Consider the following 22,556-nt stretch of genomic DNA (forward strand, 5'->3'; position numbering starts at 1 on the left):
CAGCTCAAGAATGGGCAGAAACTGAAAATGCCACGGCCAACCGACAACCTTCATACTTGACTAAAAACAAAGTACATTTGTAGCCGGCTGAAAATTCAGGCAAGTCCCAGAGGTAGAGACCAGACTCCAGGTAGGTTTCTTTTCCTTTCCCCCCTAATCAGTGGACAGATCCACTCGTCCTTTTCTGCCCTTCTCCAAGCTTGGCAAGATCGTTTTGTTTGGTGGCTCCTTCCAGTCTTTAAATTTCAGCTCTGCTCTTTCCAAAAGTGCATTGAAAAGAAGGTGACAAATCAGTTTCTTTTCTTTTCTTCTTTTTGCATTGTGTGTGTGCGCGCGCATGCCTATGCCTGGAAGTCATGGCGACCTCTAGCGACTTCTACTGGGGCACAGAGGACATTCAGAGAAAAGGCTTGATAGCCTGCCTCTGCCTCCTGGCTCTGGTATTCTTTGGAGGTCTCCCATTGTCAGCTAGCTGCCATGTTTTGCTTGTTCCCTTCTCTGCTCCTGGCACTACGGCGCATGCCTCCTCCCTTGCTCGCTGCTCTGCCGCTTGCCGTAATCAGCGATAGGGAGACCGTGAGAACCAGTGCTGCCAGACTGTGTTATCTGGCTGACCTTGTGATGGGGGGAGGGCTTGTGTTCCACCGCAGGTGTGAATTTTTCGGCTCTCATGGGGCACTGAGACTCTCCCGCTTATCATGTAACCTCCCGCCGGGAGAATTCCGGTGCACACACTCAGATTTCATTTGCTTAGCCATTTGCCTCATCCTGCTATATGTAGGGATGTTTCCGCCCCATGGTCATTCCTAACAATAATCTTGTGGACATGGTAACAGGCTTGTAGTCTAATAAAGCATAAGGCTTCCCTGGAAACGTGTGTGGAGCTTTACTTGCTGTTTGACCTGACACCCATCCAAGTACCTGTCAGGGCCAGCCCTGCTCAGCTTCTGAGATCTGACGAGATTGGGCTTTCCTGGGCTATCCAGGTCAGGAAATCAGTTTATTTCTTGATGGAAGTGCTTGAAGCAAAAGTCTTGCTTTCAGTATAATGCGGAAGCTGGAACCTTATAATGTAATCTTGTTATGTATACATATATACACAACTGAATCCTTACGACACTCCTTAAGATAGGCTAGTCATAAGAACGGAAGAAGAGTCCTTGCAGGATCAGACCAGTGGTCATACGAACATAAGAAGAGCCCTGCTGGCTCAGACCAGTGGTCCATCTAGTCCAGCATCCTGTCTCACACAGTGGCCAACCAGTTCCTCTGGAGGGCCAAGGATAAGGCCAAGAGGCCGAGGCCTTCCCCTGATAAGAAGAGCCCTTAGTTCATCTAGTCAAGCACCCTGTCCCACACAGTGGTCAACCAGTTCCTCTAGAGGGCCAACAACAGGGCATAGAGGCCGAGGCCTTCCCCTGATAAGAACATAAGAAGAGCCCCGCTGGATCAGACCAGTGGTCCATCTAGTCCAGCATCCTGTCTCACACAGGAGCCAACCAGTTTCTCCGGAGGGCCGACAACAGGGCATAGAAGCCGAGGCCTTCCCTGATAAGAACATCAGAAGAGCCCTGCTGGATCAGACCAATGTAGGCTTGCCAAGTCCCCCCGGGGGGCGGGGAAAACCCCGCCCCAGAGGCCCGTTCCCCGCCGCCGGCGGATTGGGCCCCGGGGGGAATCCCACCCCCAAAGCACACGACGTGCACGTCACCCAGAAGTGACACGACCACGCTGGGCACGCTGGGGGTGGGGCCACTGTCATCCGTGGGAAAACTCTATGGTTTTCCCTCGGATGGTCGTGGCCCCGCCCCCAGCGTGCACGCCGTGGTCGCGTCACTTCTGGGTGACACGGTTGCGACGCGCGTGCGCTTCGCACGCGCTTACACACTCCCAAAGCGCGCTGGAGTCCCCCGCTCAAGCGCCGCTTCAGACTTGGCAACCCTAGACCGATGGTCCATCTAGTCCAGCATCCTGTCTCAGACAATGACCCAACAGTTCCTCTGGATGGTCAGCAACAGGGCATATATACCGAACTGAATCCTTAAGACACTCCTTAAGATAAGCTAGTCATAAGAATGTAAGAAGAGTCCTTGCAGGATCAGGTCAGTGGTCATAAGAACATCATAAGAAGAGCCCTGCTGGATCAGACCAGTGGTGCATCTAGTCCAGCTTCCTGTCTCACACAGGGGCCAGCCAGTTCCTCTGGAGGACTGATGAGTGGGGCATAGAGCCCAAGGCTTTCCCCTGATGTTGCCTCCAGGCACTGATATTCAGAGGCTGATTGTGTCTAAATGCAGAGGGAGATTCTCCTTAGTCACCATGGCTAGCAGCCGCTGACAGATCTATCCTCCATCTATCCTCATGGCCGTCACTACATCCACAAGCAAAAATCACACAATTCCATTGCTTGTGAAGTAAAGAAGTATTTCCTTTTGTCTCTCCTGGACCTATTGCCCACCGGTGCCATTGGGTGCCCTCAAGATCTAGCATAATTGGGAAGGGACAAAAAGTTCCCCCTGTCCACTTTATCCATTTCATACATATTTTTATAAACTTTTCCCACTTTAGTCCTTTTAGGGCCAAACGACATGCGATGCTGGAGTTCCAGGACTGAACCCCAAGAGGGATTATTTACCCCCAAAGCTGCTGTGGGGAGGGAGGTGTGGGGCTGGGCCATGGTGTCAGGGAAGCCCCATGCCATTTCCCCAAAGGATAATCTTTGACCATGAGCTGCTTTATCAAGTGCATTTTTCTCCTCACCTTGATTTTTCGATCTATCAGACAAAGACTATTAGAATTGCATAACTTTCACCCTGTACACCTGCATATTTATTCACAAACTAATCTTAACTTCTCAATCCAACATGGCCAAATGGCCCATTATTTACACAATCTCAGCCTTCCCTCCCATCGTAGAGCCTTTGTGCTGGCTCGGCTGAACGTCTTCCCCTTGAACATGCTGTGGGGTTGATCTTATCCTCACTGCAACCCTGTGAGGTAGAGAGAAAGCAGCCAGGCTGAGGTTCCCCAGCAAACTTCATGGCAAGAATGGGGGTTTGAACCTGGGTCTCCCTGGTCTGACACTTAAACCCCCACGACACACTGGCTAAGTGCCGGCCAGGCGGAAAGGCAAGTGTAACATACAGACTTGAGTTAGGAGCAATATGCCACCGACGTAATTACAGAAGCCTTCCATTGATGTAGTCTTTAAGTGGGAGAATTCTTTGATAAAGACAAACAAATGGGCTGCAAATAAACCGGGACCCCCTCAGAATCTTTCACATACTGTACTGTGTCAAAGAATATGCTGTTGCTTGTGTCAGCTGGTGATTGCAAGAAGTAGACAATGTTGTCTTTTATAATATTTGTATTGACACAGGTAACAAGGATTATTTATAATATCGGTAGAATCTTTCACATGCTGTACTGTGTAAAAGAATGTGCTGTTGTTTGTGTCAACTAGTAATTGTCAGAAGTAGACAATGTTGCATTTTGTAATACTTGTATTGATACAAATAACAAGGGTTATATAACTTCCACTGAGCACCTATACCTTATTTATAGTAACTTTAAAGAAGAGTCTGTGCACTTTGGTTGCGATCTCATGGTATATATTGCATAAGTACTTACCTTTTCCCATACTGGGACTTAAAACAGCAAGGAGGGATTCTTATGAGGGGGAAAAGCTCAGAGGAGAAGGGTTATAACCCTCCTCCTTGCACTCAGGGTTGCCAATCTCCAGGTGGCACCTGGAGATCTCTCGCTATTACAATTGCTCTCCAGACCACAGAGATCAGCTCCCCTGGAGACAATGGCTGCTTTGGAGGGTGGGCTCTCTCTGGCATTTTACCCTGCTGAGGTCCCCCCCCCCTCGGTTCCACTCCTCAGATCTCAGGTATTTGCCAATTCAGAGCTGGTAACTCTACCTGCACTATGGTCCGGATCCCTGTCAGGTCTTCCCCGGCTATGGTCAGACGTGCCTTTAGATCCAACATATCTGCAAATGCCTGACATATCTAACCGGCACAATCAGACAGCAACATCTGGGAAAGGTCCCGCAGATGTCGGCACCCTGTGCTGCCCTGCCACGGGAACGGAGTTAAAGGACACCAGGGAAGGTCTGGTCCTAACACTTGCCATGGATGGAGTTTCCCCAGCCTGATTGTGCAGGCACGCTCTCAAGCCATCCGGATGGTCTGCCCATCCCATCCCGACTGGGTGCCGCTTTCCCCCCCCTCGCTTAGCAGTATGCGCATAACTGCATACTCCATAGGGAACCCTCTGTGTTGAGGTTCGATTCCTGATTTATGCGCATGGGAAACAAAAGGTAACCCCCCCTCTCCAGGTAACCCCTGGAGTGTCTGATCACGCAGTGACGGGCTGAGCCCGCAGCACAAAGGGACGTGTGATCATGCGCCTGCGGGTCAAATTCCACCAGAAGTAATAGGGGTGCCTCCCCTCCATGCCCAATGGCATGTGTGACCACAGCCTCCTAGATGCTTTCTTAGGTCAAATAAAGCACCTGGTGTTCCATGCACAGTTACATGTAAACTTAACACTTTACGAAGTCCTTCTGTTCCCCTCAAGGGCTTTTGGTAAGCTGTGCGCTGGAAATTCCATGCTGGAAACTTAATTTTCAGGCACAAGGGGGCTCACAGGCAAAGGGGGCTGAAGCCTCCCCCACAATACTGTTTTCCCAACTTGAAATGGCCCCTGGGGAGCTGCTGTTTGGCCCATTGGGGAGGATTATGTGTATTGACGGTAGAGTTGCCAACCCCCCCAATGGGGGCGGGGTTTCTCCCATTTTCTGGCCCCCCAATCAGCTGCGAGCCAGCTGGCCAGTGGGGGAGCCCCTCCCCTGAAGAGCCCCATCATGCTCGACGTGCCCGGCGCAATGACATCACCCAGAGGTGACATTATTACACCGGGCACATCGTGCAGGGCATTCTAACATTTGGGTAAAAACTCTATGGTGACCGTAGAGTTTTTTTACTCAGACGCTAGAGTGTCCCCCACACGACGTACCCAGTGCGATGACGTCACTTCTGGGTGACGTCACTGCTGCACGTGGACTTCACATGCACGCCTGAAGACTCCAGGAGCCAGACTGGAGCCCCCCGCCTGGAACCCAGGTAAAATCTGGCAACCCTGCTGGGCAAACAAAAGTTCCACAGGGGTTATTTCAGGTCAGGTAATGCTTACCCCAATGTTTGCATGCTGTGATCCGGATCCGAACTGGACCCCTATGCACATGGGGTTTATGTTCCGAGGATGGAACTCCCAGACCCCATCTTTTGACAGTCCATAGGAGAGCACATGGAGTTTTTAAAAACTTTACTTATAACCAGGGGTCATTTCCTGCAGGAGCGCACAGGAGCGGAGCTCTGGCAATAAAGAGCCCAGGGGGGCGGGCACATGCAACAAGCCTCACCCCCTGCTCCCAGCAGCCCTCAGTCAGAGCAAGAAGCAGCCAGGTAAGTTGCAGAACCCCCCCCCGGTCTGAAACAGTCCAGTGGCACCTTTAAGTCCACGTTTTATTAAGGTACAAGCTCTCCCTCCTCTGCGAGGTCAGATCTGCATGTCCCCCCCCCCCAATAGCTAGCAATCCGAAACAGTCCAGTGGAGCCTGAGGGGTGGGTGTTGCCTTCTGACACACTTCTGGTGATGTCAGGGTGTGTGGCATATGCAAATGAGTTATGCTAATGAGCTCCTGCACCTCTTTTTCTACAAAATGACCCCTGCAGTTATAACAATCACATATAACCTATAAAAAGTCCAGTTTAGATTACTTAAATCTAAATAACATGTCATTCTAATAGTGCATCTTCCTATACATAGCACTAAAAATCATTTAAATAATCGTATAACTCGATCAACTTTGCATTAACTAGAAAGATTACGCATTTAAACATCTATATTTACCCCTGAATGGACAATATCAAATGATCTCGACTGAATTATACAACGAACTATATTATTCACATGTAGTTAACCATATCGTAGTAATGGTGTGGTACTACTGAGTGTAGTTCGGATCCCTCCTGCATTGTTATCTCTAAAAATGGGATGCATTTTGTTAGTGTTGTTGATGGATTTAGGGGACTGTCTGCAGCCGAAATGCTTTCTGTAATTTTATCCATTGCATAAAAATCCCACACCTTAGCATACCACTGTTTCACTGCAGGCGGGATCTTGCCGTTCCATCTACTAGCTATTTATTGTTGTTGTTGTTGTTAATATTTATGAACTGCCTTATTCCTTCCAAAGCAGGGCTCTGGGCGATGTACAAAAGCCATAAAACGAAACAAGATAAAATCAGTTAGAACATATCTTGCCAAAGAGCTAGCAAAATCAGAGCACATGGAGTTTGTAATATGTGAATCAAGCCTGACTGGCTGATTCCCCTCTTGCTCACCCTCTCTAATTTGGAAAATCTTCTCTTCCTCCTTCATACAACTGCCTACTTCTGCCCACAAGGGGGCAGTAGATTTCTTTTATTGGAAGAGAGCCGATTGGAAGCCGCATTGGTTTGTGTGTCTGGTTTAAAAACTGTACCACGTCCCTGGCCCCAGACAGACACAATCCCATGCATACAATCTCATGAAAGAAAGACTGATATAAATATGCATGGCCTTGCAGTCTCAGATCTGGTAAGGTGGATCTATTTCCCCCGCCTTACACACTATGCTTGAGCCCTGAGAGAGACTAATGGCAAGGAAGAGCAGAGAAATAATGGTTTTCTTCGCAGGTTCTTTCACAAGCCATTATATAGACCAAATGCTTCCCCCTCACGAACACGCACACACAAAGTTTAGTGCTTAAAGAAAGCTGGCAAGAGCCGGTGTGTTGATTCTATGAATAATGATGACAAGCTTAGTGAATGGCAATTAGCATTTATGTAGCAATTTAAATTATTCAAAGCTTCTTTCATAGATTATCCCAGTAATGCATGGCATGCATCTCACATGACAAAAAGCTGTCTCTGGCGCAGATCTTTCCTGATGACTCAAGCAAGTCAGCCAGGTTGCATGCTGACCCAAGGAAGGCAATTTCCACCCCATAACTTCCACATTTTTGGTAAAGATCCATAACATGGGTTTTTAGATGTTTCTCTGCACTTGTATGGTTTTCGTTTTTTAATGTCCCTTGAACTTTTATGGAATGGAACAGAGCTTAAAGGAGCCAGACAGATATGTAACCTAATACATTATAATGTTCGAGAGGCTATGCTTTACATATACCACCACTGTGTATTTTGTATATTTCCTGCCAACCTCTTAAAAGTGAGGTCCACTTAAAAGTGAGGATGCCCTGAACTGGATAGCCCAGGCAAGCCCAATCCCATCAGATTTCAGAAGTTAAGCAGGGTTGAATCTCAGAAGTTAAGCAGGGTTGACTCTGATAAGTACTTGGAAGGGAGACCTCCTTGGAATACCAGAGGCAGGAGGTGGGGGCAGGCTTCATTCAGCCACCTCTCTGAATATCCTCCAGGCCCCCAGTAGGGGTCAGCCACCAGAGGTTGCCATGACTTCCAGGGGCATGCATGCGCGCACACACATGCACACACACACATATGTAAAAAATACAAAAAGAAAAAGAACAAAAAGTGAGGGCCAGGGTCGGTCTGGTGTTCAAGCATCAGATGAAAAATCACATCATAAATGAGTAAATCAAGTTTCACAAAGATGTTGGCTGAGATCCTGACCGCTTGTCTGCACAGTCCCCCATCCCACCATCCCGCTTTGTCCACGCAGGTCCTAGAACTGCCAGCATAGACTTTTCTAGTGGTCAGAGGAGAGCCAGTTTGGTGTAGTGGTTAGGAGCGCGGCCTCTAATCTGGGAGAGCCGGGTTTGATTCCCCACTCCTCCACTTGCAGCTGCTGGTGTGACCTTGGGTCAGTCACAAGTTCTGTCAGAGCTGTTCTCTCAAGGGCAGTTGTCGAAAGAGCTCTCTCAGCCCCACCGACCTCACAGGGTGTCTGTTGTGCGGAGGGAAATGGAGAGGAGATTGTGAGCCACTCTGAGACTCATTTGGGTAGAGAAGGGCGGGGTATAAATCCAGTCTCTTCTCTTCTCTCTTCCTTCCTCCCCCTTTTCACCATTGGAGCACCTTGTTGTTTGTCCATTTATTTCCTTCATTTATACACCCGGCGGGGCCTCCAAGATAGCTTGGATTGTCCTCCTCTCCTCTGTCTTAGCCTTACACCGACCCTATGCGGTTAGGCTGAGAGTGTGTGATTGCCTCAAGGTCAACCGGCAAGCTTCCAGGGCGGTATGTGGATTTGATGCTAGGTCTCCCAGCTCCTAGTCTGACGTTCTAACCACTACTCCATGCTGGATCCAGTCTGTGCCTTGCAGTGTTTCTAGGGTTGCCAATCTCCAGGTGGGGCCTGGAGAACTCCTGCTATCACATCTGATCTCTTGACAACAAAGATTGATTCTGCTGGAGAAAATGGCTGCTTTGGAGGGCGGACTCTATGGCTCTGTACCCTGCCGAAGTCCCTCCCCTCCCCAAACCTTGCCCTCCCCACGCTCCAACATCCCCCCCCCAAATCTCCAGGTTTTCCCCACCCAGCACTCGCAACCCTAAGTGTGTCGTACATCATTCTCCCCCGCCTTGCCCCTGGAAATCTGTGTGCTGGGCCTGAGCTGCCCTTTGAACATGAAAGGTAGAGATCTGTCTTGCAGATGTACGTCTTTCATTCCAGTATTTCAGTCTTCGAGGCAAACCTTGCACTGTAATGACTCCCCCCCCTTTCCGCTGAAACAGGTGCAGGAGTAGATCAAGCGTTCAAGCCCGTAAGGTAACGTGATGTATCCTGGACATGTGTGCTGAATTTCATTCCAATATTTCAGTGTTCCAGAGAGAGGGAGGTTGTGTTGCAAGCAAATAACGAGCAGGCCCATTAAGCCAGTGACCTCATTTTGCTCAGCCGTTAAATGTACCAGGGCAAGAGATGTTGCTTCCCACCTCCTGAAACGGTGTGAAGCAGATTCCAGAGGGCATATCAGATTCCTGCTTTTGAACTCTGTGTCTGCATATCACTTTAAAAAAAACAACCCAAAAGGACTCCTGAGCTCTGGATCCAAACAAAGGTGGCATCCCGAGTTCTTGCATTGCGTCTGAAAACGGCACTGATGCTTTCCTGTCCCAGATACATTTATTATTGTTTACTTCATTTATACTTTGTCCTTCTCCCCGATAGGGGCCAGGGTGCCCTCTAAGCTGAGTTAGTGTGAGCCAGCTCACAGTTTTTTAGCCTCCGGCTCACACATTTCAGTCTTAGCTCAGGAAGGATGGCTCCAGAGCAAACTCATTTATGCAGTAGCCAAATCGCTCCCTCACCACTTCAATGCCAGGAGCTCACAAAGGAGGATTTTTGCTCACAAGACCCCACAGCTTAGAGGGAGCATTGGGGACCTGAAGAGGCTTACGTCATTCTCTCGTTCATTTTCTCTTCACAACTTCCCTCTGAGGTAGCTTAAGCCGAGAGAGGGTGTAACTGGCCCAAGGTCACCCAGACTGGCTTCCACGGCAGAGTGGGGGATTGAACCTGGTCTCCCACTACTATACCAATAGCCCACGGCAGGCTCTACTAGGAACCACACCTATTATGAATGTTGAATCAACATTGATACCTATGAATTTTTCATATGTCACCAGAGGAAATGAATTGTTGAGAGACAGTATATGTCACACATCTTTGTTCAGAAGAAAATCAACCATAGAAACGGCAAGACATTCCGGAGACCACCGTCTACATTTACTACTATACTGTTCACTTTTTGATAATGTATAATTTTGGCTCTTAAAGAAATTTACTAGCGTCACATCGTCACAGTTCTTTTTGGTTTTCGATTGTCTTATGACTGTGCCAATCAACCTGATATTACTCCCAGACCCTAGGACAGCACTCTAACCAGTTATACCTCACTGGCTTTCGTGATATGGTGGTTCTGCTGCTTCCTAGCGGAAGAAAATGCAGTCTGCTGAGCCTAGGGTTGCCCAGTGACAGTGTCAGGTTCCCTGTGCATTTTGCATTTTACAGCTCGCCTGCCCTTGAGAGAGGAGGTTCCTCTCTCTCTCTTTGATGTGACCGGGGCTTGTCACCTTAGCGGTGCCAAATGTCCTGGCTTCTCAAATGTCTGTGATCCTGTTTTCCTTGCTATGTAGAGGCTATGTGCGCGGGGGGGGGGAGTTGGGGTGATTGGTAGGGTTGCCAAGTCCGAAGTGGCGCTGGAGCGGGGGACTCCAGCACTGCTCTGGGAGTGCGCGCGCGCAAAGCGCACGCGCGCCACAACCACATCACCCGGAAGTGACGCAACCACGCCGGACACGCTGGGGCGGGGCCACGACCATCCGAGGGAAAAACATAGAGTTTTCCCTTGAATGACCGTGGCCCCGCCCCCAGTGTGCCCAGCGTGGTCGCGTCACTTCCGGGTGACGTGCACGTCGCGTGCTTTGGGGGTGGGGTTCCCCCCGGGGCCCGATCCGCCGCCGGCGGGGAACGGGCCTCTGGGGCGGGGGTTTCCCCGCCCCCCGGGGGGACTTGGCAAGCCTAGTGATTGGGTCCTGAGCTTTAGTGCCTTACTTGAATCCACTATATCTGCAACTTTTACGCGTTCAACTTCAGTTCTAACAATAGATGTGTCCAGGATGGCATCTATCAACTGTCTCAATAAAGTTAGCTTTCTTCGAACTGACTGGTGTTGAGAACTGATTCAACCAAGATCTTGACACCCAGACGTCCCAGAACGATAATCACCTTCTTGAATCATGTATGTGATTCACATAACCCTAGATGGGGGCTATTAGGTCTAACAACTTTCCTCTTCTGTCATTTCCATGCCAAGAGAGTTTTGACTTTTCCTGTTTTTCCTGGCCTTTCTCTTGTGCCTCTGGACACACGAGGTTTTAGTAGACAGGTTATATTAACACAGAGATGACTTGGGGGGGGGGGAAGGAAGCTCCACTATCTTAATTTCTGTTTGGTTCAGGTGGGTAGCCATGTTGGTTTGAAGCAGCAGACCAAAGTTCGAGTCCAGTGGCATCTTTAAGGCCAACCAGGTTTTATTTATTTAATTTATTTATCAAATTTATACCCTGCGCTCCCCGCCGAAGCTTTCTTGTGGACGCACACTTCTTCAGATACTGCTAAAAACCACAGGGACAGAGCCAGTTAACAGTTAGTGTTAGTGGGGAGATATAAAAGGATCCCCATGTGGGAGAGAATTTGCCCTCGTGGTGCCAGTGAGGTGGAAAGAATCAAACACGTTCTGCTTTATTGCTGTTTTTATCAGGAAATTCACCTAAAAATTATTTTTCTATTGCTTAGAAAGTTTCCTGGCCGTTTTTTGATATTTTAAGGATGTTCCGTATGGGTGACAACCCTCAGACTACAGTCTGTTGTGCAATTTTTTCTTTTCTGTGGCAGCCTGTAAAATTCGCCAGGAAATCTTGTGAACTGAATTTAAATTGTAGCTATAATATGATTTTGTATCTGTATATTAGTTATTATGATGCTTATAAATTTGTTGGGGACTGGACCCAAGATGGTGACAGATGCAGATGCCAGACGCTGAGCTCCGCATTTTAATTATGGTTTTTAACCTGCAAAATATTCCCTCCGGACCTTTTTGCTTCCTGCTTTGGCTATCAGGGGCCCCTGACTCCCTGTCCCCTGCACTGACTGACCCCACCTTCTTTCTTTGCTCTCCCCCAACCCTGTCCCCAAAGAGCTCTGCGCTAGCACCGACGTCCCTGAGGTGGAGATCATTAGCCTTCTTGGGGAACAGCTGCCGCTCTACCACCTCCGGGCGGACACCGTGTTTGGCTACGACCACGGCGACTGGATTCACACACCGCTTGTGGCCCCCGATGCGGCCAGCTGCCTTACCCCACAGCAGACTGAGGAGACCCTGGACTATTTCTGTAAGTAACCTCTGTGTGGGGTAGGAGGTGGGAAGAAAGGGAATTATGAGTGTAGGGTGGGTTGATAATAACACTTGGCGACTCTATGGCATTTCATCTTACGTTTGTTATTTCTGTGATCTTCACAGCAAATCTGCAAGCCCACGTGATTTTTAGCACCTTGTTATAAAATGGTGGACCACAGTCTATGGGATTCTGGGTAAATTAAAGCCACCTATCATAGTTGAGCTGAGATTTGAACACGGGGCTTCCCAGCTCGTAATACCTGCTCTTGACATAAACAACAGCAGTCACGACCCACGTGCAGGGCTCCAAAATCCTAGTTAACATTTGTATAGCATGTTTAATTTTCTCACAGACTGAGGCACAGCTCTATGGGCTAAACATTTGTTTCGAAAGAAAGATGTTCTCAGGATACTGAATCCCACACATTTTCAAACATGGCTATATGGGCTAGACATTTTTTTCTTTTTTAAAAAAAGAAAAGAAAAGAAATTTGACAAATTTACGATACTGAATCTTATATAGGTAGAGTTGTAATCTGTTTTTTTTTTTCCTGGCTCTGTTCCTGAGCATGCATCACCCAGAATAGAAGTCCGCAGACTTGATGAACCTGAGGGAACTTCTGGAATTTTAAAATAAATGTTTATTTGACTTTAACACATTATACGACAGGGAGGGTAGGAGGATAGAAGGGTACAAGGGATGGGATAAGACATAAAAGGGAAGTTTCACCAAGATTATAAAATAGCTGTTATAAATTTTCCATCTTAATTCTTTGTTTCCAAATCTCTTTCTTTTATATGTTTACTGATGTTAATAACACTTAAATCGTTAAAATCTTCAATAGTAGATCCTGAAAAAAGTTTCTATAGAGTTCAATATTCCTATGGTACAATAACACACATCCAGAAATGAATGTATTCAAAGTTTTCCTATAGAGCCAGGTGTTGCTTTCTGAAATTGTCGAAAAGAAGAGGAAAAGGCCAGATTATTATATATCAAATATATATACTAAATATACATAATAATAAAAAATTAAAAATAACAGGAAATTTTTACTAGTGTTACCTCATATGCTTTGCAATAGGAATATTGACCGCTGAGGAAGGCCTGAAGGGGCCAAAATGTGTATGGTCTATTGGTCAAACGTTTTACCCATCAATTGGACATGTATAACTAGAAAGCTACTATTAGAGGAGTGTGTGTGCAGAATTTAGTGAGATTGAAGAAAGGTAAAGATAGGAAGATTAAAGAAATAGAAGAAGAAGTTAGGATATTGGAGGAGAAATTTAGGAAATCCAAGAATAGGAAGGATAGGGAACAAATAAATAGGAAAAGAGAAGAGATGAATGTCTTAGATGTTAATAGGACTATTTTGAAACTATGGTATAGTAAACAGAAGTACTATGAGTTTGGAGGGAAAGGAGGGAAGATATTAGCAAATAAAATTAGGAATTTTCAAGTAAGAAAGAATATAAGAGCGATTAGGGATGATAAAGGGGTGTTGGAAACGGAACCTAAAAAGATATTGGAGAAATTTGTAGACTTTTATAATAAATTGTATGCAAATAAGGGAATTAAAAATTATGATATAGAACAATTTTGTAAGGAAATAGAACTCCCAGAATTGAGTGAGGAACATAGGAAAGAACTAGATAAGATGATAACTGAAGAAGAAGTTAAGATGGTAATAGAATCTATGAATGGGCAATCTGCACCTGGACTGGATGGGTTTAATGCGGTGTTTTATAAGCACTTTAAGGATATATTGGTGCCACATATGACTGAATTGTTTCAGGGAATTTTGGATGGATCTACTACCCCACCTACATGGCTGGAGTCGAGGTTGGTGCTAATTCCTAAACCGGGGAAAGATAAGACTTTAAGGGATTCATATAGGCCAATTTCTATTACCAATATGGATTATCGAATATTTGCAAAACTTATGGCAATGAGACTCAAAAAATGTATAATACATTTGATAGGGAAAGATCAATTTGGGTTTATGCCTCAGAAGTACTTGGTAGAGGCGGTTAGGAAGGTGATGGGAATGGTCTATTTAGCTAAAAATAAAGGGGTGCCTCTTGCGCTTTTGGCGTTGGATATATATAAAGCTTTTGATTCGGTTGATTGGACATATATGAAAAATATATTTCAAAAGTATAAATTCGGGGAGAAATTTCAAAATATGATAGAGGCAATATATACTAAGTCTAAGGCGATGGTAGGAGTTGGTGGATTAGCAGAGAGGTTTGTCCAAGTAATGAGTGGTACGAAACAGGGGTGCCCACTATCCCCCATGTTATTTATTTTGGCATTGGAACCGTTGGTGCTTAAATTAAAAAAGAATGAAGAAATAATAGGTTTTGAAGTTCCAGGAAAAGGGAAAGTGGATGGGAATCTTTTAACATTGTATGCAGATGATATGATGGTGACAATTAAGGATCTAGAATCTGCAGCAGTACCACTAAAAAAGATATTACAGGAATTTGAAGAGGTGTCAGGGTTAAAAGTGAATTTCTCAAAATCATCAATGATGTGTTTTAATGTCAAACCGAATATACAATTATTGGCTTCTAAAACTTTGGGTATCCCCATAGCAAATAAAATGGTGAAGTATTTAGGGGTAAATATTCCTAGAAATGGGAAAAAAACATTTGAGTATAATTACAAAAGAATTTGGAGTGGAATACAAGCCAAAATGAGAGAATGGGGGAAGTGGAAAGATTCGATTAGTACAAGAATTGCGATGGTTAAAATGTTTTTAGTTCCTAGGCTGACTTACCTTTTTTATGTATTACCTTGGCATATACCAGTATATATATTGAAGAGGTGGCAAGGAGCTATAGATAGATTTGTGTTTGCATCTAAGAAACCAAGGACAGCTGGTAGGTATAGGTATTATGGAATAAAAGATGGGGGATGGGGGATTCCCAATATTAGTATTTATTATGATGCATATCAACTAAGGCATTTAATGATTTGGTTGGAGGGAGAGTTAGGAGAGGATCTTGGTTGGATAGAGCGGGAAAATTTAGAGGTGGTAGGAGGAAAGGAAAGTTTGTTTGATAGGAAGAATAGGAAGAGGAAGATAGGTAATGAATTATCGACATTTCTGGGGCCTTATATGGTGTGGGAGAAGTGGAAAAAAGAGCTTACTCCGGGGATATCACCTCTTACAAAAATGTGGTATTATGATAAATTTACCCCATTGAGGGGATCAATGTCAAAGGAAATAGGAGATGCATTAAAAGAAATTAGTATTAAGGAGTTAAAAAAGATATGGGGAACAGACGGGATGATGGAAGAAGAGAATATTGTGTTGAATAAGATGAATTGGTTGCAAAAAAGTCAGATTTCCTCATTGCTGAAGGAAGAAGAAATTAATCAGATGGGGAAGAGAATTACTACTCCGTTTGAAAAATTGGTGAGAGAATATGGGAAAGATAAGGCAAAAATAGTGTCAAAATTGTATAAGGTATTATTAGTCATAGGGAAATCACCGAGAGAAGTTTTGAAGGAATATTGGGAAACAGATCTTCAATGTAAAATTTTGGATGAAGAGTGGGATATGATTTTTAGGTTACCTCCTTTCGTTGCAACGTCTAGGGTAATACAGGAGCAGGGTTTGAAGATGATACAGAAATGGTATTATACACCGGTTAGGCTGAGCTATATTTCGAAATTGGGGAGTAAAAATTGTTGGAGGAAATGTGGAGAAGTGGGAACGTTCAGTCATATGTGGTGGGATTGTCCTTTGGTAAAGAAATTTTGGGATCAGATTAGTATGGAAATGTTGGGGATTGTGGGAAGAAGGGTTGGAATATCTAAAGCAATGGCACTTATTAGTTTGGATGGTATCGGGTTAAGGGTGAAAGAAGAAGGTAAATGGATAAATTTGATGTTAGTAGCAGCAAGACAAGTGATTGCAAAGAATTGGAAGGATGCTCAGGAACTGACGATTAATCATTGGAGGGAAAAAATGAATAATATAATAATTTTAGAGTATCTTACAATGAAGATACGTAGAATGAATGGGTTAAAGGTTAAAGACCAAGAGGAGGACTGGTTTAGAAGGATGGCGGGGTATATCAAAAGTTTAAAAAATTTGGGGTGATTAGTCAGTTAATAGGAACTTGAGAGGTTAATTTGAGTATAAGATTATTATGGAAGGGTATTAGAGTATTAGAGTTGTACAGAGTTTGATTGGGATATAACAATGTATGGAATTCTTTTTGATGTCTCAAATGCCTGGAATTTGCACTAGGGTGGTGTTGGTGTTGGGTTGTTTTATGAAATAAAAAATTTTATTAAAAAATTTTTTTTGTATTTTTATAACAATTTATTTGTTAGCTTGACCCTCTTAGCTGAGAGGTAGGGTGCCAGTCTCTTAAATAAATAAACAGATAAAGTGATAGGAATCCAGACCTCCCCAAAGTGGGGAAGAATCAATTTACAAAGGAACTACATTCGTTTCGGAATTTTGAGTTATTTAACCTGATAAATCCAGCGTTCTCATCTTGATTCTTCCTCCCCTTCTCTTGACTGGAAGACGTCACAGCCATGGGGTGAAGGGATTTAGTTTAACTCTGATTTCTTGTAACACAAACACACACACACACACACACACACACACACACACACACAGAGACTTCGAGAGCCTTCCGTCTTCTCCCCACTTGCCAGTTGGTGATTTCTAATATGAGAGGGACTGGTGTTTAAAAACACTACCAGTCAAACTGCACACACAAACACATATTTATTTATTTATTAAATTTGTTAATCACCCAATCCCTGCCAATGCAGGGCTCTGGGCAATGTACAACATTCATAAAAACATATCAAGATAAAACAAAACATTACTAACAGATTTCAAACAAATCTGATGGCATGTACTCATTGATGCCATTTCAGACTGCTGGCTGATCTATACTGCCTTATCCTGAATTAGACCCTTGGTTCATCAAAGTCAGTATTGTCTACTCAGACTGGCAGCAGCTCTCCAGGGTCACAGGTGGAGGTCTTTCACATCACCTCCTACCTGGTCCTTTTAACTGGAGATGCCGGGGATTGAACCTCGGACCTTCTGCGTGCCAAGCAGGGGCTCTACCACTAAGCCACGGCCCCTCTCCATGGCTCTCCAGGGTCTCAGGCAGAGGCCTCTCCCATCACCTACTGCCTGGTGCTTTTAACTGGAGATGCCAGGGATTGAACCTGGGACCTTCTGCATGTCAAGCAGATGCTCTACCAGTGAGCCACAGCCGCTCCCCAATCTTCAGCTTTAAAGGAAAAGCCCTTTGAGGATGCTCAGAGTACAGTGCCTTTTCATCGTGTTCATCGGACTGTCTTATCAATCCCATTTCTAACCTGCCTGTCATCCAAGGAGCTCTGGTCTGTGTGCATAGTTTTCTCCTCTGTGTTCTCCTCCCAGTCATTTTCTCCGGTAGGCGAACCTCAGGGCTTTTAGTGCCCTGGGCCTGAAGCTCACCTGGTGCCCTCTCCTAGGTTCAACTGCCTAGACCTCAATTCACCTTGGGGGCAGGTCATCCCTGGACCAAGACCACACCATGGGGGATATTTATCTTGGTCTCCCTGGCCCTGCCCTCATAGACTAACCGTGACATCCTAAGCAGATACAAGATGGGTGGCCATGTTAGTCTGTCCGTAGCAGTTGAAAAGTGCAAGAGTCCAGTAGCGGGGGTCACGGGGCAGGAGCTTTCGTGAGTCACTGCTCACTTCTTCAGATCCTAAGCAGAGTTACATGTCCTTCCAAGCTCATAGACTTCAGTGTACTTAGAAGAGTGTGACTCTCTGAAAGGTTGCTCTGTCACCTGCTGCACCACACCAGCTCCTCTACTGCATAATGCATCACAGGGCTCAATTCTGTCGTTCAGGAACCAACATGAAGTGTCGCTGCCAGCCCTGCTGGAGGCTCTATATGAGCACATTCCTTTCTCCCCACCCCACCCCCCCTTTCTCCAAACCCACTCACCAGGTTGTTGGTAGCTAATCTTGTTTTAATAAGGTTGGCCCAGGAGAGTTCCGGACTGCCCTAGACAATCCCTGCTATTTTGAGCAGTGGCGTCTTCTTACACTCTCGTTCGTACCCGCTACTTGACCTTCCTGTTGCCAGACGAGACTAGGGAACAGCGTAACGGTGTGGTGGGGGAAGGCTCTCTCTGAAGGAAGTCGAATGACCAGCGAGCAAGTTGAATTGGGCACCCGCAAGTAATCATTTATTAGCATTTCAAAGGGAAATAAAGTGGTGTTTTAAAGGACACCCAGTTTCTCCTTTCAAATGTAAACAGCAGAGCAAGAGAACCAGTTCTAAATTGCAAAACTGAGTGGTGGTTGAAGGGGAAAACCCCATCGGTCTTCCCTGCATGGCCCCCCGGGGCAAATTGAGGCTGACCAAGACTACAGTCTACATTGCATGGACAGAAGGAGATTCAGGGATCTTTCTCTCACCTGTTTGAGCTTACAAATCAGCACTTCCTTTCCAGAATTTTTGTTCATGCATTACTTTCGGTGTCCATGCTAGTGGCTCAAACCCATTCTTAAGCCCATGGTTACGTGGAGAACCATATAGTGTTGACAGCCTTCAGATCGTGGATCTGGACTGATCACAACAACTGCTTCTGACCCTTTCCCCAGCTGTGGTGACCACAAGAATTACAACCATCTTTCTCTCTGCAGCAAGGATCCACACAGGACCCTTATTCCTATAGGACTGGCTTAAACATTATTGTTATATATTTGTTGTATGCAGGGAGGCAGTGCCAGAAATTATTTTCTTCTCAAGATTTTCCTTGACAGGTCCCCCTTTCCCACTGCTACATAAATGAATGAAGAAAAAAGACAGGACAATGATTTGGGAAATCACTGGATGTGAGATTGTGCAGTCTGTTGTCCCCAGAGTCTGTGGGGATGTCATGTTTCCCCACTTTGGTGTAGTGGTTAAGAGAGTCAGTTTGGTGTAATGGTTAAGAGTGGCAGACTCTAATCTGGAGAACTGGGTTGGAGTCTCCACGCCTTCACATGCAGCTGCTGGTGTGACTTTGGGTCAGTGACAGTTCTCTCAGAGCTGTTCCCTCAAGAGCAGTTCTCCCATAACTTTATCAGCCCCACCTACCTCACAGGGTATCTGTTGTGGGGAGAGGAAGGGAAAGGAAATTGTAAGCTACTCTGAGACTCCAAGTGAAGGGCAGGGTAGTGAAGGGCACCTCCCCCCCCTCCTTCTTTGATAGTCCAGAACCCCTGACATTCTGACAACCCCAGCTTGTGCTTTCTCTTGGATTGGGCTGTCCCACTTTGTATTCAGGTGTCAGGAAGGATCTACATATCTCTTGTGAAATACTGAAAATATATTTTCAACGAGTTCTTTTCGTGAAGGTGGAATAACATATTGTGTTTGGCCCAGAACTGGCTGAAGAGGAGGTGGGGAGAAGCTGCGGCTTTGTGGGTTGAGCATCTGCTCTGCATGCAGAAGGGTTCAGGTTCATTTTCTCGTGTTTCCAGATAAAAGGATCAGATGACAATGTAGAAGACCTTTCCCTGAGACCCTAGAGAGCCGCTGCCCGTCAGATAAGACAACCCTGACCTTGATAGACCAAGGATCTGACTCAGTAAAAGGCAGCTATATGTGTGGGATGTGAGTTCGGCTCTGCTCCTCTAATCTTTAGCAGTATTCTGTAATTTTCAAAACTATATTAGTTTAGCTGTGACCTTTGCAACCTCGATAAATTTTAAAAACTTGTTTGATTTAACCGTAGGTTTTAAATAACTACCTTCTCCCTTCTTTATTGTTCTACTGTTAAACTGTTAACTCTTTTGTTTGTATTTTACTGGTTTTTCACTTTAAAAATCAAAATATAAACTTATTTATTAAAAAAACTGGCCCTAAGGGGAGGAAGATATAAATAGTCTAGCTTACTGAACAATTTTTGAGTCCAGTGGCACGTGTAAGACCAACAGAGTTTTATTCAAGGTATAAGCTTTGGTGTGCATGCACACTTCTTCAGATACAATGAAATGAAAATTACCAGTCAATACATATAGGAAGAGGGAGAGCAGCAAATTAGCATACAGCATAATGAAGGTGTTAAACAGATTCAAGGACCAAACAGGAATAACACGCGTAGTTTACATGGTTAGCATTTGTTTGGGTTTAATTCCAGGGGGAAACATAATGAAGGAAAGAAATATGTCAAAATTGGAGACTGATGGGCACCCTCTACCTATATGTATCACCCTCTGCTTACCCTCTAACTATATGTATGGACTGGTTATTTCCATTTCACTGTATCCAGGGCTCTAGTCGGGGGGGAGCTCTCAGGTACGGAGCTCCGGAAGAGAACCTCTAGGGGGCGGGGCGGTCACGTGGTGAAGCCCCGCCCCCTTCTTTACCCCGCCCTCTGCTTCGATCCTCATTCCGTTTGGGAATGAGGATGAAGCAGGAGGGTAAGTAGCCAGGCCTTCTGACACACTTCCGGTGATGTCAGGGGGTGTGGCCTTCTGTCACTTCCGGTGATGTCAGGGGGCGTGGCATATGCAAATAAGTTATGCTAATGAGTTATGCTAATGAGCTCCGGCAGCTCTTTTTCTACAACAAGACCCCTGACTGTATCTGAGGAAGTGTGTGTGCCCACGAAGGCACACACCTTGAATAAAATTTTGTTGGTCTTAAAGGTGCCACTGGACTCAAACTTTGTTCTGCTGCTTCAGACCAATAGGGCTACCCACCTGAATCAGTCTAGCTTACTGTTGAACAGATCAATGAAACGCACTGGGAATTTCTAATTAAATAACTATGCACTATATCAGTTGTATTTTTTGGGTTTTCACCCTTGGTTTTGTGCAGCCCGTTCCCCTTCTTTTGGTTGCTCTTCACCGTGCTCTCCCCCATTCTCTACTTTGGGGGGCATTTTTCAGCTCAGCGTGTGTGTGTGTGTGTGGGGGGGAAGAGTTATGCGAGGAGGGAGGCTTGCTGTGTGCCATGACGATCAAGTTGAATCTTCTGGCTAATCTGACAGACTAATCAGATTGCATTGTGGCTCACATGGCCCAGGCAGGAGGGCTAATTGTGGGTTGGGGATTACGTGAGTGCGTGCCAAGTTGGAGAGAGGGCTGTGGCTGAGTGGGAGAGCCATCTTCCTTGCATGCAGAAGGTCCCGGGTTCATTCCCAGGAAACTCCAGTTTAAAAAAGGGTCAGGTAGTAGCTGATGTGAAAGATCTCTGCCCGAGACTCTGGAGGACTGCTGCCGGCCAGAGTAGGCAAGAAAAAGGACCTGATTTGGTTTAAGGTGGCTTCATGTTTAGCCATGAAATATCCCTGTGATCCGTCAGTATATCACTTGGGGTCTTTACCCCAAAGAGGGCTGTACTGTGAGGGCAAAATGAAGCACCTGGCTCAAGTACTAGATTTTGATCGTCATTGCACAACTGAGAGGGAGACAAACAAATTTGACCCATTAGGGCCCAATCCCCTGGAAAGTTCTCTCCGTGAAAGCCCCACGGAAAACTAAAATTAAGGGGGATCTGCAGAAGAGCTTGGTAGTGTTCATTAGTGTAGTGCACTAATTTATTTATTTAGTTATAATTTGGATTCATGGATCACCCAGTCCCCGAGTTCACAGGGCTTTGGGCGATGAACAACAATAAAACAAAATACATCATGAACAATTGGTAAAAAATATAATAAATACGTCGTTACATTATTAAAAACAATCCCCAGATGGTGTTTAAATCAGTCGTCAACCAATTCCATACTGTGTTGACGCCTCACGAGCAGAATAAGGACGAGGCAGAGAAAGGAAAAAGAAGAAGAGATTGGTTGGATTTACACCCCGCCCTTCACTACCCAAAGGTGACTCAGAGCGGCTTACAAGCTCCTTTCCCTTCCCCTCCCCACAACAGACACCCTGTGAGGTAGGTGGGGCTGAGAGAGCTCTGACAGAAATTGCTCTTTTCCAAGAACAGCTCTTATCAGAACTACAGCTTGCCCAAGGTCATCCAGCAGGTGCAAGTGGAGGAGTGGGGAATTAAACCCGGTTCTCCCAGATTAGAGTCCGCGCACTTAACCACTACACCAAACTAGCATTGCCCCCAAGGCTCTTGGGAATGTCTCGGTACTTGGGCATCAGGATTCTGTGGCTGAGGGATGTTTCTTTTAGCCATGGTCTTTGGTCGGTGCAGTGAAGTCTGAGCAGAGAGGAGAGAGTGCCAGCCTTGATACTACCCGTTGCTGCCCTCAACCAAAAGCCTGGCGGAACGTCTCTGCCTTAAATCCCGCAGGGACCTGATGTTATTTGGCAGAGAGTTCCACCAGGTGAGAGCCAGGGCCGAGAAAGCCCTGGCTCCGGTCAAGGACAACCAGATATGTTCGGGGCCAGGGATCTTCAGTAGGTTGTTCTCAGGAGAGTGTAATGTGATGCCCACAGACATCTTTGCTGGCGCCTACCAAGTGTTTTTAGAAAATAGGTGGGGCTCCTGCCCAGTGGGCCTTCTGATTACCCACCGGACATCAGGCTGCACGTGCACATGAAAATGAAGTTGTTTCAGCCGCAGCAGCTACGATAGTGTTGGCGTTACTCTTTATCACTCCTCTTTCCCAGTGTGCGT

The 22,556-nt window shown here is 45.8% G+C and overlaps 1 protein-coding gene and 1 non-coding gene across 2 annotated transcripts in view; one reads left to right on the forward strand and one right to left on the reverse strand.

Moving 5' to 3' along the window:
- Positions 1–22,556, forward strand: part of HAP1 (huntingtin-associated protein 1) — a 118,769-nt gene that overhangs the window by 35,991 nt on the left and 60,222 nt on the right. Inside the window, exon 3 of the mRNA XM_015415371.1 lies at positions 11,738–11,932. Coding sequence (XP_015270857.1) covers positions 11,738–11,932 — 195 coding nt within the window. The remainder of the gene's footprint in view (positions 1–11,737; positions 11,933–22,556) is intronic.
- On the reverse strand, positions 17,129–17,200 carry TRNAV-GAC. Its single transcript has one exon. It is a non-coding gene; the product is annotated as a tRNA-Val (tRNA).

The sequence above is a fragment of the Gekko japonicus genome, unplaced genomic scaffold, assembly GCF_001447785.1.
Source record: "Gekko japonicus isolate JY-2015 unplaced genomic scaffold, Gekko_japonicus_V1.1 scaffold921, whole genome shotgun sequence".
In the NCBI taxonomy this organism is placed as follows: Eukaryota; Metazoa; Chordata; class Lepidosauria; order Squamata; family Gekkonidae; genus Gekko; species Gekko japonicus.